Source organism: Chiloscyllium punctatum, chromosome 3, assembly GCF_047496795.1.
Source record: "Chiloscyllium punctatum isolate Juve2018m chromosome 3, sChiPun1.3, whole genome shotgun sequence".
NCBI classification, from domain to species: Eukaryota; Metazoa; Chordata; class Chondrichthyes; order Orectolobiformes; family Hemiscylliidae; genus Chiloscyllium; species Chiloscyllium punctatum.
In genome coordinates this window covers 117440087-117460463 of record NC_092741.1, presented here as the reverse complement: position 1 = coordinate 117460463, position 20377 = coordinate 117440087, and the positions used below count along the sequence as shown (strand labels likewise).

At 41.3% G+C, this 20377-nt stretch overlaps 1 protein-coding gene across 2 annotated transcripts in view; it reads left to right on the top strand.

Moving 5' to 3' along the window:
- The window catches only part of strn (striatin, calmodulin binding protein), a 145512-nt gene that overhangs the window by 51645 nt on the left and 73490 nt on the right, over positions 1–20377 (top strand). For both annotated transcript variants that reach the window (XM_072559133.1, XM_072559128.1), the window contains exons 2-3: positions 8115–8218; positions 17331–17404. In XM_072559133.1, coding sequence (XP_072415234.1) covers positions 8115–8218; positions 17331–17404 — 178 coding nt within the window. The remainder of the gene's footprint in view (positions 1–8114; positions 8219–17330; positions 17405–20377) is intronic.

Here is a 20377-nt window from a genome sequence, read left to right as displayed (position 1 = left end):
GTGTTAGGCTAAGAATGCCGCTGTACCTTCACTTGGATGATGGTTACTCTGAGAGACCTAATCTCTTCAGTTGGCAGTTTGCTCTCTGCCAATTTTCAAATGCTGTCTTCTTTTATACCGTTAACCTATTGATTTCTTTACAATCAGATTGGTTCTAGGTTGTCAAAACCATCAGATTTAAACTTAGTTGGTCCTTAGTCTCCAAGTGGCTGGTTTAAATTAATTGGCTAAATTTAAACGCCTGTTGTCTTGGTAAAAATGCTGCTTTGCCTGGTGACAATATAGCCTTATGTTGCAATTCAAGCATCTGCAACTGGCAAGCTGCTGCCCATAGACACTCATTTTCAACTCATTAAGCATGGAAAAAAAAATCATCTTTTAAGGGGAGCACAAACTCTTTCTTCACCCCCTCCCATCTTATCATTTTAAAAACATCAAATTAGAACATAGAACATTGAACAATATAGCACAGAACAGGCCCTTCAGCCCACGATGTTGTGCCGAACATTTGTCTTAGCTTAAGCACCCATCCGTGTACCTATCCAATTGCCAATGATTCTGACTCTGCCACTCCCACAGGCAGCGCATTCCATGCCCCCACCACTCTCTGGGTAAAGAACCTACCCCTGTCATTCCCCCCCACCCCCCATACCTTCCACCCTTCACCTTAAACTTATGTCCCCTTGTAACACTCTGTTGTACCTGGGGAAAAAGTTTCTGACTGGCTACTCTATCTATTCCTCTGATCATCTTATAAACCTCTATCAAGTCACCCCTCATCTTTCGCCGTTCCAATGAGAAAAGGCCGAGCACTCTCAACCTATCCTCGTACGACCTATTCTCCATTCCAGGCAACATCCTGGTAAATCTTCTCTGCACCCTCTCCAAAGCTTCCACATCTTTCCTAAAGTGAGGCGACCAGAACTGCACTCGGTTAGGCCACATTTGGAGTACTAAGGTCCTGTACAGCTGCAACATCACTTCACGACTCTTGAATTCAATCCCTCTGCTAACGAATGCTAATACACCATAGGCCTCCTTACAAGCTCTATCCACCTGAGTGGCAACTTTCAAAGATCTATGAACATAGACCCCAAGATCCCTCTGCTCCTCCACCTTACTAAGAACCTTACCGTTAACCCTGCATTCCGCATTCTTATTTGTCCTTCCAAAATGGACAATCTCACACTTGACAGGGTTGAACTCCATCTGCCGCTCCTCAGCCCAGCTCTGTATCATATCTAAGTCCCTTTGCAGCCGACAACAGCCCTCCTCACTTTCCACAACTCCACCAATCTTCGTATCATCTGCAAATTTACTGACCCACCCTTCGACTCCCTCTTCCAAGTCATTAATAAAAATTACAAACAGCAGAGGACCCAGAACTGATCCCTGCGGAACTCGACTTGTAACATCCTGTCTTCCAATCCACAAATACTAAACTTCACAACAGAAATGCCACTAATGTTAAGTGCAGTGGTTAGTTTGTCACTTACCAGAAATTGTTATTACCTGACATTTGTGTGGTGTGAATGTTACTTGCCACTTTTCAGCCAAGTTGTTCAGGTCTTATTGCACTTTAACATGAGTGCTTTGAGTCACAAATGGTGCTGAACATTGTACAACTGACAGCAAACATCCCCAGTTCTGACTTAATGGAGGGTAGGTCATTGTTGAAGCAACTGAAAATGGTTGGGCCTTGGATACTCCCCTGAGAACCTCCTGCAGCTTTCTCCTTCTCCTGAGATGACTGATCTCTGACAACCAAGATCATCGTCTTATATACCAGGTATAACTTAGCAGTGGAGAATTTGCCCCGATTCCCAATGTTTGCAGTATTTTCCGGGGCTTCTAGATGTCATACTCAGTTGAATGTGGCCTTGACATCAAGGGTTGTCATACTTGCCTCACCTCTGGGAATCAGCTGTTTGGTCCATGGCTGTAATAAGGTCAGGAGCTGTGGGGCCCTTTTGGAACCCAAACTGGGCATCACTGAGTAGGTTATTGTTGAGCAGGGGCTGCTTGGCAGTATTAGTGATGATTCCTTCCATCATTTCACTGATGATCGAGAGTACACTGATGGGGCAGTAATTGCCTGGGTTGGGTTTGTCCAAACTTTTGTGTGCATGATATAGTTGGGTTGTTTTCCATATTGTCAGGTAGATGTTGTGGCTATACTGCAACTGTTTGGCTAGTGAAGGGGCAAATTCTGGAGAATAGGTCTTCAGTACTCTTGCAGCAATGTTGTGAGGACATACAGCATTTGGAGTATGTGATGCCTCACGCTGTGATACTGTGGACTACTGGCAAGGGAAAGATGGATTATCCACCTGGTACTTTTGACAATTAGAGTCATAGAGTGTACAGCACAGAAACAGACCCTTTGGTCCAACTTGTACTTGTCGACCAGATATGCTAAATAAATCTAGTCCTGTTTGCCAGCATTTGGCCCATATCCCTCTAAACTCATCCTATTCACATGTCTTTTAAATGCATCACTTCCTCTGTCAGCTCATTCCATACACGCACTACCCTCTGCGTGAAAATGTTGCCCCTTTTAAATCTTTCCCAACTCACCTTAAACCTATGCCCTCTAGTTTTGAACTCCCCCACTCTGGGGAAAAGACCTTGTCTATTTATCATATCCATACCCCTCTTAGTTTGATAAACCTCTAAGGTCACCTTTCTGCCTCCAGCGCTCTGGGGAGAATAGTTCCCGGCTATTCAGCACCTCCCCATAGCTCAAACCGTCCAACCCTGGCCATATCCTTATAAATCTTTTCTGAACCCTTTCAAGTTTCGCAACATCCTCCCAATAGCAGGGAGACCAGAATTGGATGCTGAATTCAAAAAGTGGCCTAACCAATGTCCTGTACAGCCACAATGTGAACTCCAAGCTCCTATACTCAGTGCACTGACCAATAAAGGGAAGCATATTGTCTTCACTATCCTGTCTACGTGTGAAGGAACTATGAATTTGCACTCCAAGATTTTTTTTTAATTTCAAAAATATACTTTATTCATAAAATATTTTGATGATCTGTACAATTGGTCATGCCATACATGCGTGAACATTCCATTTCTTTGCATACAGGGACACATTAATCATTCATATATACAGGTTTGTACAATTACTATCCACATATTTAGCTGGGGGTCAGCAGAGCCTCCTTACTGCGTTGGCCCCCTGTGCTTAGGCAGGCATACGTTACACAGTGCTCTTTCCCCACCACGCCTTGGCAGCAGCTGCCCCAAGCTTCAGCATGTCCCTCAACACATAGTCCTGGGGTCAGTCGGAGTCAACTCCTTCAGCTGGAAGATCAACAGGTTTCGGACCGCCCAGAGAGCGTCCTTCACCAAGTTGATGATCCTCCAGGCACAGTTGATGTTCGTCTCGGTGTGCGTCCCGGGCAGCAAGCTGTAGAGCACGGAGTCCCGCATCACAGCACTGCTTGGGACGAACCTCGACAAACACCACTGCATTCCTCTCCAGACTTCCTTTGTATAGGCACATTCCAGAAGGAGGTATGTGACGGTCTCGACCTACCGCAGCCACTTTGAGGGCAGCGTGCGGTGCAGCAGAGAGTCAGGGTGTGCATAAAGGATCTCACCAGCAGAGCCCTTCTCACCACCAGCCAAGCATGTCTTGGTGCTTGTTGGAAAGTTCTGGCGATGAGGCATTCTGCCAAATGACTTTAACAGTCTGCCCAGGGAACTTGCACTCCAAGGTCTCTTTGTTCAGCAACACTTCCCAGGACCTTATCATTAAGTGTATAAGCCCTGATTTGATTAGCCTTTCCAAATGCAGCACCACACATTTATGTAAGTTGAACTCCATCTACCACTCATTGGCCCATCTGATCATGATTCTGTTGTACTCCGTTGTAATCTCCTTCGCTGTCCACTACACTCCAATTGTGTGGTCATCTGCAAATTTACTAACCATACCTCCTATGTTTACACCCAAATCATTTATATGAACGACGAAAAGCAGTGGACTCAGCACCAATCCTGTGGCACACCACTGGTCACAGGCCTCTGGTCTGAAAAGCAACCCTCTACCACCACCATTCTCTGTCTCCTTCCTTCAAGCCAGTGCTGTATCCAAATGGCTAGCTCGTCCTGTATTCCATGTGATCCACCTTTGCTAAGCAGGCTACCAGGAGTAACCTTGTCGAATGCCTTACTGAAGTCCATTTGAACACATCCACTGCTGTACCCTCACCACTCCTCTTCATTACTTCTTCAAAAGACTCAATCAAATTCGTGAGACACGATTTTCAATGCACAAAACCATGTTGACTATCCCTAATCGATCCTTAACTTTCCAAATACATTTAAATCCTGTCCCTCAGGATTCCCTCCAACAACTTAACCACTACCAATGTCAGGTTCACCAATCTATAGTTCCCTGGCTTTTTCTTACCATCTTTCTTCAATAGTGGTATCACATTAGCCAACCTCCGATCTTCTGGCACTTTACCTGTGGCTATCCATGATACAAATATCTCAGCAAGGGGCCCAGCAATCACTTGCCTAGCTTCCCACAGAGTTCTAGGGTCCGCCTGATTAGATCCCAGGGATTTATCTACTTCTATGCGTTTTAAGGCATCCAGCACCACCACCTCTGTAATATGGGCATTTTTCAGGATGTCACTATTTATTTCCCCAAGTTTTCTGTGTTCCATGTCTTTCTCCACAGTAAACACTGATGAAAAATACTTGTTTAGTATCTCCCCTATCTCCTGCGGTTCCACACATAGAGAGCCTTGCTGATCTTTAAGGGGCCCTATTCTCTCCCTCATTACCCTTTTGACCTGAATGTATTTGTAGAATCCCTACGGATTCTCCTTAACCATGTTCACCCAAGCTATCTCTTGTCCCCTTTTTGCTGCCCTCAATTCCCTCTTAAGTATACTCCTACTGCCTGTATGCTCTTGGAAGGATTCACTTGATCTCTGTTGTCTGTACCTGACACATGCTTTCTCCTTATTCTTGACAAAAGCCTCAATTTCTCTCGTCATCCAGCATTCCCTTCACCCTAACAGGAACGTACTGTCCCTGGGCTCTTGTTATCTTCTTTTTGAAGGCTTCCCATTTTCCAGCTGTCCCTTCTGTTGTGAATGGTTCAATATAACTTTTTGGAACTGAAGTGCTCAGCCTTTGCTTGCCCTTCTGAACTCTCCATTGAACCAGTCTTGATCCTGTGGCTTGTTGGTAATGGTTGAGCGGCAGATATGCTGGGCCACAAATTTGCAGATTGTGTTGGTGTATGCTATTGTTGATGTCCCACAGAGCCTCCATTATGCCCAGTCTTGAGTTGCTAGATTTATTCCAAGTCTGCCCCTTTTAGCATGATGACGATGCCATGCAACACGATGGTGGGTATTCTCAACATGAAGATGGGACTTTGAGTCCACAAGTTCTGTGCAGTGGTCAGTTTTACCAATACTGTCATGGGCGGATGCATCTGTAGCTATGTCCTTTAAGACCCACCAGTTCAATCAGTACTGCTACTGCTGAACCACTGTTGGTGGTGGACAATGAAGACATCCACCCAGAGTACATTTTGTGCCCTTATAATCCTCCGTGTGTCTTCCTAGTATGTTCACCATGGAGCGGTAACTGAGTCTCAGCTGAGGGAAGACAGTATGTGGTTATCAACAGGAGATCCTCCCGTGATTAACCTGAATCCATGAGACGACATTGGGTCTGCAGTCATGTTGAGGACTCCCAGGGCAACTGCCTCCTGACTGCATACCACAGTGCCATCACCTTTGTTGGGTCTCTGTGCCAGTGGGAGAGGACATATTCAGAGATGGTGACAGTATTGTTGGAAACATTGTCTCTAAAATATGATTCCATGAGTAAGACTATGACAAACAATTACATGACTAGTCTGTGAGACAGCTCTTCCAATTTTGGCAGTAACCCCCAAAAGTTGGCAAGGAGGACTTGTACTGGGTGGACAGGGCCATTTTTCCAGTTATCATTTCTGGTGCCTAGGTCAATGCCAGGTGGTCTATCCTATTTCATTTCTTTGTTGAGACTTCATAGCAATTGATACAACTGTGTACCTTATTATGACATTTCAGAGGCCAGTTGAGAGCCACATTGCTGTGGCTTTGGAATCATGTGTTGGTCAGACCAAACGTGGGTAACAGAATCCTTACCCTGAAAGACAGCAGTGAACCTTATTATAAATTGTTGACACTTGATGTGAAATAGTAATATCATGGCTGGATATGAAACTTAGCCATTAATTAACAAGTACTAATTTCTGGATTTTAAGAAAAACTGTCTATTCCAAGATGTACATTATATCTTTTAATTAGTTTGACATCTATATGACGCAGTTTTAATCTTTACTCGGTCTTATACATGAAAAATAAACCAGGCTGATACTTATTGGTATGTCCATCTATTGCATTTGATATAGTATTCCTTGAGAAGGAATATTTAAACTGCTGCAATTATATAATTCGAAACAAAAAACTGTAGATGCTGGAATCCAAAGTAGACCAGCAGGAGACTAGAAGAATACAGCAAGTCGGGCAGCATCAGGAGGTAGAGAAGTCAACATTTCAGATAAAGCCCTTCCTGAGGAATGGAGGTGGAGGTAGGAGGAGCTGTCGATAGAGGGAGGGGAGGGGCGGAGTGGTGAACTCATGATGGGTGAACACAGGTGGTGGTTAAGACTAGGTTGGTTAATGAGAGGAATGATTCTGGTTGGTAGCTGGAAGGAAGGATCAGTAGTTAGAAATGGAATGGAGGAGGCAGGACTAGTGGCAAAATAAATAGTGAGGGCTCTGCAATGCATGACTTAAAACTCCTCCCCAGAAGTGATAGAGGGACCTTAGGGTTAGAGTAATAGTTCCTTGAAAGTGGCTTCACAGACAGGGTGGTGAAGAAGGCATTTAGCACACTTGCCTTTGATGGTCAGAGCATTGAGTATCGAAGTTGGGGCGTCAAGTTATACCCGAACAAGATATTGGTGAGACCACTTTTGGAGTATTGCATTTAGTTCTGGTCCCCCTGATGCAAAAATGATTTAAAAGCATGTTACCAATGCTGGAGGGCTTGAGTTACAAGGAGAGCTGGGTGGGATGGGACTTTTTTTCCCTGGAGAAAGGAGGTTGAGGGGGTGACCTTAGAGGTTTATAAAATCATGTGCATAGTAAAGGTATTTTTCCCAGAATAGAGAGTCCAAAGCTAGTTGGGTTGTTTTAAGGTGAAAGGGGCCTGAGGGGCAACTTTTTCATATACATGGTGGTGTGTGTATGGAATGAACTGCCAAAGGATATGGTTGAGATGGATATGAACATTTTAAAGACATTTGGACTGGTACATGAATGGGGTTGTTTTAGAGGGATATGGGCCAAATGCTGCTGGCAAACAAGACTAGTTCAGTTTAGGAAACCTAGATGGACGAGTTGGATCGAAGTGTTTGTTTCCATCCTCTATGATTCTACCCATTACTCTATAGTGGCATCTCCATTCTATCATAACACTGAAGTAATGCGTCGATGTCTGCAGGTCAACAGCAATCCATTTGTACAACCCTATAATCTTTATATCAATTTCAGATTAATTATATCATTTTCAGTGCTTGAATAGGAGCTTGAAATAAAATTTAAAAACCAATTCCCTCTAGCCTTTCACATCTTAAGAATGTGGAATGGTGAGGAAGGTGTAGCCAAAATGAGTATTGTCAACAAATTACACAACAGTGCAATTTTGCTTTCTGTTAAAAGGCATTCCTTCTCCACTATAAAGAGATAATGGTTCTTTATTTTAGCGGTACAGAATCTTGACGTGGTATGTTATGTCCTTGCCTCATTGCTCACCTTTTAAAGAAATTTTTTATATTACAAATGGAGTTGGTAAAAAAAATTGTGATTAATCTTTTATTGCATTAAATTATGACTTTAATAATTCAATTTAATGACCTGCATTTGCATCATGTATGGTGACTATCAATTTTATCTTTGAGATGGTATATTACTACTATGCCAGACAAATATTTTCAAATGCTTTTAAATCTAAAATTGTCAACCTGAATCTTTCTCTTTCTTATAGATATAGGTAGCTGATGCTCCTCTTTATCATTTCAGGCGCAGATCTCATTCTTGCAAGGAGAGAGAAAAGGCCAGGAGAACCTGAAGAAGGATTTGGTTAGAAGAATTAAAATGCTTGAATATGCTTTAAAACAGGAAAGGTGTGACTTTTTTAAATGACTACGCTCCAGACATAACAAAAATCTACCTCAGTAAACAAAACACATCTAAGTTCTTCAATTTGAAGATTCCTGTTCTTGTGAAATAAATATTGTAAACTCGTATAGACTTGTATACTGTTTTTCACATTGAGAAGAACTGTTAGAATAAATTACATTTTCTGTTTCATGTTCACATTCCTAAAAAAGTCAAGTTTTGAGAATAATAACAGAAAATGTTAGAAATATTCAACATTCTGGCACTACCTGGAGGGAAAGGCAGAGTTAACACTTCATCAGTCTAAAAATTTTGCTCTATTTTTCTCTCCATAAATGCTGCCACACCTACGAAATGTTTTCAGCAATGTGCATTTATTTCAGATTTCTAGTGTCCTCATTATTTTATATTTGCATGAATGTTTTCTGTGGTAGTTGTAGTAGACCTTAAAACTGGGCTGTTGACTGCATAGATTTTCTTTTTCAACTAGCATTCAGAAGCAGGCCATAAGCCAGTTTGATCATTTTTGAAAGGCAAGCGCTTGAGCTTAATTTATTTCAAGACTGTAGGCATTTCCTGTTGCTGGATAGCAACCTTTCATAAAGAGGAATATGGGAAAGTTTGATTGTGTATATGCTTAATTTGCTACCAGTTTCTTTGTTAGGTATTCACAATTAAAGCTCTGCCCTTATTGGCTCATATGGAGAGTTTTGATATAGTATATTGTTACAAAGGTTAATATTCATTTACCCAACCCTAGTTGTTTCTAGAATTTGGAGATTCTTTAACTTTGCTTTGATCATGCTGTCAGGGAAGAAGTTCTAAGATTTTGAGCTCAGTTGCATTGAACGAGCAGTGATATTTGCTGAAGCTGGGATTGTATCCTTTTGGAGGTGACAATGTACTTTTGCACCTGCTGCCCAGATTGAGCAGTTTGGTCACTGCTGCTGGAGAGAGTTGGTAAGTTGCTGCAGTACATACTTTCAGTAGTGTACACTGTAACTACAATATGCTGGTAGTGGAGCAGTGAATGTTTAGGTTAGTGGATGAGATGCCATGAAAGAATGCTGCTTTATTGTGAATGATGTTAAGCTTCCCAAATGTTGTTGAAGCTGTGACCCGCCCCCCACCCCAAGAATGTTTGTTAAGGGTATTCCATATCATTCCTGACTTGAGTTAGTGGAACAACTTGGTGGATTTCAGAGGTTAACCAGTCAAAACTGAATATCTAGTTTCTGACCTGTATATGCTTAACTGCATCTTTAGAAAAATATGATTACCTCAGTAAGCTCAATTTTCAAATTAATTTTCAGCAGTTGCAGGAACCTTGAAGTGGCTGTGCCGCTTAGAGGAAATACTGCTGTTCAGATCCTAAAACTTCAGTAACCATGGGAGTCAGTTTTGAGTCACACCTTTTAAAATTTATGTTAATGACTGAGATGAATTGACTGTATTGTAATCAAATTTGTTGATGATATTTAGAAAGGTGGATAAGCAAGATGTGAAGAATGTACAAAGAGTCTGCCAAGTGATATAGACAGATTAATTGTGCAAATATTGAGAAAATGAGAGGTTGTCCGCTTGGCAGCAGGGATGGGAAATTAGAATGAGGGGTTGCCTTAGGAGCAACGTTTGTGCAGATTAGACATCTACTCTTTGGAATTTAGAAAAAATAAGAAATAATCTTATTGAAGCATGTAGGATTCTTAAAGGACTTGACAGGATAAATGCTGAGAGGATGTTTCCCCTCGTGGAGAGTCTAAGACAGAGGCTATAGTCTCAGAATAAATGGGCACCCATTTAAGATGAAGATGAGGAGCAATTTCTTCGGTTGAGTGTCTTTCGAACTCCTGGCCACTATGGCTCTATTGTGGGCCAGAGTATTTGTGTATATTTTAAGGCTGAGAGAAATTTTTGATCAGTACGGAAATCAAATGGGAAAAGGCAGGAAAGTGGATGTGGAAAATGTCCTATCAGTCATGATCCTATTGAATTGCAGTGCAAACTTTTAGGGGCTGAATGGCCTTCTCCTGTTTCTATTTCTTATAGTCTTATTATCAAGACTGCAAGATATTGCCATGTAGAGGAATTGGGATGTCCTTGTACACAAATCACTAAGAATGAGCATGCAGGTACAGCAAGCAGTTATGAAGGTAACAGCATGGCCTTTATGGTAATAGCTTGAAGATGAAAGCTCGGAAAATTGTACTACAAACTGTACAGGGCATTGATGAAACAATGCTGAAAAATGTGTTGCTGGAAAAGCGCAGCAGGTCAGGCAGCATCAAAGGAGCAGGAGAATCGACGTTTCGGGCATAAGCCCTTCTTCAGGAAACAATTGATGAAACAATACCTAGAGTACTATTTACTATAAGATTTTCATCACCTTACTAAGGAGGGATATACTTGCATTAGAAGCAGTTTGGAGAGAGTTCACCAGGCTGATTCCTATAATGAATGGATTGTCATATGAGGAAAGATTGGGCCTATATGTATGGGAGTTTACAAATCTAAGATTCTTCACATGCCTGATAGGGCAAGCGCAGAGGATTTTGAAAATAGTCATGTGTATGATTGGGCAGATAGAAAAGTGGAGTTGGGGCTACAATTATGTGAACAACGATCTTATTGAATATTTTAGTGTGTCTATTTTAATGCAAGAAGTATCAGGAATAAGTGTGATGAACTCAGATCATGGATCAGTACTTAGAACTATGATGTTGTGACCATTATGGAGACTTGGATATCACAGGGATGGGAATGATTGTTGGATGTTCCAGGTTTTGGATGTTTCAAAAGCAGTAGGGGGGGGATGGTAAAAGAGGTGGAGGAGTGGCATTGTTAATCAGGGATAGTATCACAGCTGCAGAAGGGGGGGGAGGGGTCATCGAGGAGTGTTTGTCTGCAGTCAGTGTGGATGGAAGTCAGAAACAGGAAAGGAGCAGTCACTTTATTGGAAGTTTTTTACAGACCGCCCCCCCCTCCTTCAATAGCAACAAAGACACAGGAGCAGATTGAGAGGCAGATTTTGGAAAGGTGCAGAGTAACAAGGTTGTTGTAATGGGTGACTTTAACTTCCCTCATATTGCTTGGAACCTACTTAATTCAAATAGTTTGGATGAAGCAATTTTTGTCAGGTGTATCCAGGAAGGGTTCCTGACGCAATATATAGATAAGCCAATGAGAGGGGAGCCCATATTGGATTTGGTGCTTGGCAATGAACCATACCAGGGTGTCAGATTTCTTGCTGGGAGAGCATTTCGGTGATAGTGATCACAACTCCATGACCTTTACTGTAGTCATGGAGAGGAATCGAAGCAGACGGTATGGGAAAGTATTTAATTGGGGGAGGGGCGTTACAATGCTATTAGCCAGGAGCTGGGGCACCTAAATTGGGAACAGATGTTCTCTGGGAAATGCACAACAGAAATGTTTAGGTTGTCTAGGAAGCACCTGCTGATAATGCTGGACAGGTTTGTTCCACTGAGGCAAGGAAGGGATGGTAGGGTGAAAGAATCTTGGATGACAAGGGATGTGGCACATCGAGTCAAGAGGAAGAAGGAAGCTTACTTAAGGTTGAGGAGGCAAGGATCAGACAGGACTCTAGAGGGTTACAAGGTAGCCAGGAAGGAACTGAAGGATGGACTTAGGAGAGCTAGAAGGAGGCATGAAAAAGCTTTAGCGAGTAGGATTATGGAAAACCCTAAGGTATTTCCATAATGTGAGGAACAAGAGGATGGCCAGAGTGAGGGTAGGGCTGATCAGAGATAGTGGAGGGAACTTGCAGCTGGAATCGGAGGAGGTGGGGGGGGGGTCTTTAATGAATACTTTGCTTCAGTATTCACTGCTGAGAGGCACCTTGACGTTTCTGAGGACAACGTGAAACAGACTGATATGCTAGGACAGGTTGATGTTAGGATGGAGGATGTGCTGAAAGTTTTGAAAAACATAAGGATAGATAAATCTCGGGCCAGATGGGATATACCCAAGGTTACTACAGGAAGTGAGGGAGGAGATTGCTGCACCTTTGGCAATGATCTTTGTGTCCTCACTGTGCAGTGGAGTAGTACCAGAAGATAGGAGGTTGACAAGTATTCCCATGTTCAAGAAAGGGAATAGGAATAATCCTGGGAATTACACACCAGTCAGTCTTGCGTCAGTGGTGGGCAAAGTATTGGAGAGAATTCTGAGAGACGGGATTTATGATTACTTGGAAAGCCATAGTTTGAATAGAGATAGTCAGCATGGCTTTGTGAGGTCATGCCTCACAAACCTTATTGAATTCTTTGAGGATGTGACAAAACGCATTGATGAAGGTAGAGCAGTGGATGTGGTGTAAATGGATTTTAGCAAGGCATTTAATAAGGATTCCCATGGTAGGCTCATTCAGAAAGTCAGGAGGCATGGGATACAGGGAAAGCTGCCTGTCTGGATACAGAATTGGCTGGCCTATAGAAGACAGAGGGTAGTGACAGATGGAAGTATTTAGCCTGTAGCTCGGTGACCAATGGTGTTCCGCAGGGATCGGTTCTGGGACTTATGCTTTTTGTGATTTTTATAAATGACTTGGATGAGGAAGTGGAAGGGTGGGTTAGTAAGTTTGCTGATGGCACAAAGATTGGCGGAGTTGTCAATAGTGTGGAGAGCTGTCGTAGGTTGCAACAAGACATTGACAGGATGCAGAGCTGGGCTGAGAAGTAGCAGATAGAGTTCAACCTGGAAAAGTGTGAAGTGATTCACTTTGGAAGGTTGAATTTGAATGCAGATTACAGGGTTAAAGGCAAGATTTGTGGCAGTGTGGTGGAATAGAGGGATGTTGGGATCCAGGTCTATAGATCCCTCTCAGTTGCCGCCCATATCGATAAGGTCCTTAAAAAGGTGTATGTCATGTTGGCTTTCATTTACAGGGGGGGATTGAGTTTAAGAGCAGCAAGGTTATGCTGCAGCTGTATAGAGCCCTGGTTAGACCACACGTGGAATATTGTGTTCAGTTCTGGTTGCCTCATTATAGGAAAGATCTGGAAGGTTTAGAGACGGTTCAGAGGAGATTTACCAGGATACTGGCTGGACTGGAGAAATGTCGTCTTCAGAAAGTTGAGGGAGCTCAGGCTTTTCTCATTGGAGCAAAGGAGGATGAGAGGTGACTTGATGGAGCTTTACAAGATGATGAGAGGCACATCAGATAGTGGATAGCCAGAGACTTTTTCCCATGGCGGAAATGTCTATCACAAGGGAGCATAACTTTCAGGTAATTGGAGGAAGGTTTAGGGGAGATGTCAAAGGGGTAGTGGGTTCTTTACACAGGGAGTGGTGAAAGACGCTGCCAGGATGATAGAGTCAGATACAATAGGTGCATTGAAGTGACTCCTGGATAGGCATAGGGAAGGTAGTACAATGAAAGGTATGCAGGTTAGTCTGATCTTAGAGTAGGATAAAAGGCTGGCACAACATTGAGGGCCTGTACTGTTCTATTGGGCTGTTCATGATCAACGAGCCAATGACTTACTCTTGATCTTGCGTATGTTCTTACAACCTGCATGCAGCAAGACCTGTTCAACATTTAAGTTTGGGCTGGTAAGTGGCAGGTAACATTTCATAGATCATAGAATCCCTACAGTATGGAAGCATGCCAATCGCTGCAACAAATCCACATGCTCTCTCGGAAGAGCATCTCACCCAGACCCACCACCTGTAACCCTACATTTTCCATGGCTAACCCACCTAACCTTCACATCCCTGAGCACCAGAGGTAATTTAGTGTGGCCAATCTACCTTGCCTGCACTTCTTTACTGAATCCCTCACTATTCAAATCCATTGGATTACTGTTGACCAGAAACTGGGAGGTACTACAGTGTATCTTGTGGATTGTGCACACCACTGCCACTATGACTAACTGGTAGAGGAAGATAATGATTTAGGAGGTTTTTGGGTACCAAACAAGTAGATTGCCTTGTCCTGATGGTTTTGGATAGCTTCGCTTTTAGAGCTGCATTCTTGTAGGCAAGTGGACTGTATTCTATTACACTTCTGGATTAGGGAGTTAGGATCTAAGTTAACTGCTGCTGAATTCCAAGCCTCTGAGCTCCTCTTGTATTTAAATACTTCTATTTAACAGGCTGGCTCAATTCAATTTCTGACCCTTTGAATGTTGATGTTGACTACAGCAATTCATGAGGTAGATCACCACTAGTTCACCAAGTGCAATTAGGGAGGAACAGCAAATTACTGGTTCTTGGAATAACATGCACCCCATGAAATAACAAAATGTGAGCTACAGTATCTTTGAATTCAGCATTGGTCCAGATGTATCACATTTACAAAGAATAAATTAGGGCCTGGACTTTGAATTAACAATAATGAAGAGGCTCGCGTTGCTCATTATTATAGAGTTATGGCATACACATTTGAATATTTAACCATAGAACTCTGAAAGTTGCCATCCAAGATGCTCATCTCTCCCCTCTCCTCTTCATGGTATACCATAGCAGTTGTCACTCTTAAATTGCAAACTATAGCAAAAAAAAAGTTAGGACTAGTCTTTTCAGGAGTAAGTCGCACATTTATGATGTGATGACTGATAAATACTGCCAAACAATCTCCTTGGCTTTGTAGATTGAAGTTCATAAATTTGGAGTCCCATTTCTTCATAATTATTATTGGAGATTTTAGGAGTGTCATTTGTTTGCCTTCTACCTCTCTGTTAATCCTGTCTGTTTTTCCCAATTTTTGTTCTGCTTAACTCATGTTATTTGAATCTAATTTATGCTTCCTGCTTTAGATTCTGCAAGCCGCAATGATGATTCTTCAATCCAGTTGGTTGAAGGGCATTGTTTCTTGTCATGTTCACAAGATGTCACCATGCCCCTTTTGAGGATGACATCCAGGATTAGACAGTGGATTTTAATAAGCTTCTCTGTAGTCCATGAAAACACTTTGTGGCTGGCTGTCAGTGGTGTGAACGGCACAAAACCTGGGCAGTTGGGTTTCTTTCATGAAAGAGAAGATACAGCTTTATCCATATATTAAAGCTAAATATGAAAAGAAATAATGATAGAGGAAGGATTCTGCATACTCCAAGATGAAGCATGGGAAGAAATTGTGGCTGTAAGAGATGCTCCTATTTTGAGGTATTTTCAGTGTTGGAGCTGATTTCCTTGAATTCTAGGAGAAATAATTACTGTTTTATAGGCTACTGCATTGTTTTGGAGCTTTGTGGGGGTTGGGCGAAGATCAAAACAACACTTAAAAAGGAGGAAGAAAAGTCATTTGAATGGGTACATGTTTAGTAAGGGTTTAGAGGGATACGGGACTAGATTTGTTTTTGAAATCTGGTCGGCATTGACGAGTTGGACTGAAGGATCTGTTTCCATGCTGTTCATCTCTATGACTGACTGACTAACAGATGTAGTCCTTTCTAAAATGTAACCCAGTTTTATTAGTCACAGTAGTCAGAGTTCACATGCATTCTAAGATCACATTTTACCAATCTTACTGACTTTTTTTTCGAAGAAAGATCAGGTTGAGAATCGATTACCTTGCTATTAGTCTTCAATCACATGTAGACCTGATCAACTAAGGACAACTAGTTACCTTTCTTAAAGGGTTTTCGTGAACAATCTGGGTTTTTATCGTTAGTTCCTTAGTCATCATTATTAGATTATTGAGCCTAGATTTTTAATCCAAATATATTAATGAATTGAACTGAAATTGCTCAGTGGGGTATGAACTCATGACCCAGACCATTATGCTGGCCTCTGGATATTAATCCAGTAAGATAACCAATAGGCTTTTGCGTATGCACTTACAGAATGTCTTTCGTAAGGTTGTAGAATGTACTGAAAGTTAGCAACAGAAGTGAACTCTAAGTTTCAGAATTGAGACAAATCTATTGCATTACCCAGAAGTGGTGATGTAGTGTATGTGCAATATCTGCATTGGAATCAGTGTTCACCACATTCTCAAATGACTTGGACTAGGAAGTTCAATATATGGTGTCAAACTTGCAGTTGACGCCAAATTGGAGAATGACAGTAATGAGGAAGACAAAACCTAAGAGCAAGAGGACATAAACAGGTTTCCAGGAAAAAAGTAAAAAGAAATTCAGTGTGGAAAAGTGTTAAATGATTCATCTCAGTGTAAGGAATAGCAGAAGAAGCCTTGCAATTGAACTCTGGCTGACTGGAATATACTGTCATTATCTGACTTTGGTAGCTAGAAATACATTCCGCTAATATATTACATTTGCAATAAAGTAGCTGGCTGATGTAATGAACATTGTCTAAGTAAACAGACAAAAACAAAAACTCAATACAGTAACTTTGTGGTATTTAAAGATGTACGATTGTGTTTTAAATGTCAGAGACCTTTCTGAGGCTTTAATATAAAATACAGAGTTGAAAAAATTTAATGTATTTTTCCCCTATCTGCTGGATTTAGAGGTGAGGGAAGAGTGCTATTGAGATCATAAAACATGGCTTTGTATCGGCAGTGCCCTTTTTTTTAATGGAAAAATTAAACGCTTTGTACGTGATACAAAAATTCTTTGGAGTTCCAATTGAAGGAAGGTTTCTGATAGCAGTTTTAATACATGAGAACTCAGGTGCCCTTTAAAATCCACCAACTTGCAGCCTTTTAATACCCCCAACACAGACCACCCCACTCCACATCCCCGACCAGCTTTGGAATTTAGAGCAAGAATCTCAGTTCTGACATGAGGCATTTCGGGATTGAAATTGTGAAGTGACTGTACTCGGAGGGTTGTGAATCTTTGGAATTATCTGCCCTGAGAATTAAAGGCATTCAATAGTGGAAAACATTGAAAATTGAGATCTTAACTCAACTGTGTAAGGGCAATATGGCTACTCCTATTCTTATTTCTCATGTTTAGCTATTCAGTTCTTTGAAAGTATTTCTCTCGAGTTTGTCTTGCTTTTTTTTAACTTCCATGGTTCTCTGCTCTAATTTTTTTTGTGTTTTTTTTTGTTCTGGGAATTGTTTTGCTGGCCAAAGGATTTGTGTGTGCTGCATTAGTTCAGGATAACTTGGTTTCTTACAAAACAAAACTGATTTTACAGATGTTTCAGAAACCGAATAAATATTTTTCATATTTCTTTCAGAGCCAAACATCATAAATTGAAATATGGGACCGAATTGAATCAAGGGGATATGAAGCCTCCAAACTATGACTCCGGTAAGATATGAACACGTTACAAAAAGTAACAAACCCATCTCTAAGTATAAGTAAACTGCATTTGTCATTGAGTTGTGAAATGCAGAGTTAGAACAAGCATTATATTTGGCTATGAGATTTAAACCTTCAAGTTACTTGGCTCCTGGTGTAAGGAAGAAAGAAATCACTGAACTAGATTGAAAAATGCAGAAGGTTCTATAATGTGTTGAAAAAGCATTAAATCACTAAGTTTCTGTTCAGAAAAGTAAAGGTTCAAATTACTAAATAGTACTATGTATTTATATGGGACAGTAGAATGAAACATCGTCTGATCTTCATGAGTGAGGTATGATATTTCAAAGAATTCAGGAATGCTTAGTGGTAGAAGCCACTTTTCCATTTTGACTTTTGAAGGAATAGATTTTTTTTTTCAGTTTGTTTTCTTCTTCTCTCAACACTTCATTGCACACTTGTGTCTGCTGTATCACTAAGCAGATCAAGGTTACCTACGGAATTCCTAAGTATCGTATCCCTCAGTGACACATCCGAAATGTAAGATTACAGAGGGCCTTTGCAGAACGGACTGCACAAAGATTGGTATTTTGGCACCTACTGTGTCTGATTTTACATCAACCATCTTGGCTCAGTGGTTTAGTGTCAAGTGGTTAGATTTGTCAACAATGCAAAGTGCTTGAGTGAATCTGAGGAGGTGGCTTTGAAATTAATAAAGTGAGTTGGATTAAATATATATGTGGGTAGACTACTGGCATTTAAAATAGACAATTGTAAAATACTGTACATAATGGATTGTAAGGGCACACTTGTCAAAATCACCAGGGCTGCAGTTGAAAGAGCCAGCAGTTTTAATAAATTTGATTCTCAACATGTCTTCTCTGGAGCAAAAATCGACAAAACATATAATTTTGAACATGCAGGAACAACATATATTTATGTAGGCCCTTTGAGATTTTTCTTATATTTTAAAACACTTTATTTTGGGGTTGGCTCAAGCAAGAGTTGGAAGAATGTTGGCAGCAAGTATTAGGAAGTAAAAGATTTTAAAATAGGGAAGGGTATAGCCAGAATGAGGACCTTCTGGGGTGAGAGTAAGTTACTTGAAGATTTTGTCAATTGGTAGAATGGTGGAGGTCATTGTGGAGAAAGAAAATGTACAGTGGATCACCACTATGCAGATATAGGATAAGGGACTGCAATGTTTCAAGAAGGCAGCTCACCATCACCCTCTCCAGGATAATTAGAGATGGGTAACAAACACTAACTGAGCCAGAGATGCCCATTTTCCATGAATGTATTTAAAAAGTAAAGGAAGAGTGAGGCCAGTGAAGACTTTGAGTATTTTGCACTGAGAAACTAGGAGCCATTCATGATTGACAAATTGTAGATCGGTGAGTGGGAATATGATATGGTCAAGAGTTCAGGCTATGGCTTACATCTAAATCAGAAGCTGCAAAGCATCGTTATATTGATCCCCAACCTGAATTTCCTTCATAATTGTTCCATTAACAAGTACACTTTCTTGCACCTCCACAGCATTACTCTCATCTGCTCTTGCCCCTTCCTCTATTAACATGTAAAATCCTTGCTTTGTTGTTTTTATTTTCTCATTAATATCCAAAATAAAAAAAAGAACTGTTTTTAAACCCAGGAATTGGAAGAATCAATGCATGTTTTTGAAAACAAGAAATCTGACACTCGTTGTGAATACAACAGGCTGTGTTTTAACCTCATCTTATTAACTGACATTCTTCATTAACAACAACAAAACACCATGAAGTTTGTGGTATTATTCTGTCCGGTTATTACTGATTTTTAATTTATTTACCTCATTGTAAATATAACTTGTTCAATTGAATGGCCACCCAAAAATATAATCAGTTGATTCAATTTCAAGTCAATTTCTCCTCAAATACCACAATGTACAGATTGTTCTGGGATAACTCCTGTTTTGGCAGCACAGTTTGGCTATAACTGCCGAAGAATTAGGGAACAGTATTTACAGTAACACTTACCTCCATTGGTAATAGCGTGATTCCAATGGGGATCAGTTTGTGCGCTTCGTTCTGCACATTCCCTAATGTCTGTGTCGAAATCTGTGCTATTCTGCGCATGCCCCAATGTCAGCTGCTGACAGAGCAGCTTTCTGTGACAGATACTGTACAAATAGCAGCTTTCTTACATTTATTAAATGTACTGTGTTAAATTTACTTGTTTCGTTAATAAATATAATTGCAACCTTCATTCAGCCTGTGCTATTCTGTGTTAAACCTTTAGGTGATTTTTGAGATGATGTTAGTGATATTTTTTGCTGGTCTGTCCCAACCCCACTTTTCCTAGAGACCCCATTATTTCTATGAAGTGATTTTCTATTAAGCAGGTTTTTGCTGGAACGTAAAAATATACAGTGTTAAAGGAGAACTGCTTGTACTGAAAAGTACAAGTACAGAGGAACCTCAATTATCTGAACGAGATGGGCAGGCTCTATTTTGGTAGGATAATTGATTATTCGGTTAATTAATGTAATGCCTGACCTCTGGGGCTCGGAGTTTTCTGAAGTTTCCTTTTTCCTTGCTCCCTCTGTCTGTCTCAGGGTTTGATTCTGAGCAGCTAAACACTTGTGTATAAGGGAGCTGCAGCATTTCTGAAGCGTCCTGTCCTCTTCCTTCCCCTTCCCTTCCCCGCCCCCCCCCTCCCCCCCCTCCCCGCATCAGTTCAATGGGATTGGCACAACGAGCATTTGCTAAGTCCACTCTCTGTTCAGGAGACTAGGCAGCAGCACACCATGTGTGACCCCCCAACTCTTGCCTCCTACCATCCCCAGGCCAGCCAGACTGGCCGTCTTTGGGGGGTGAGTCTCAAAATAGCACAAACACACACTTTTTTACTGCAACTTTTTGACAGGTTCCACCTTTGCCCTGTACAGGACAATGTTGAAGAGGTTATCTGGGGAAGGGGGCTTTAGGGTCCACCCCTGTG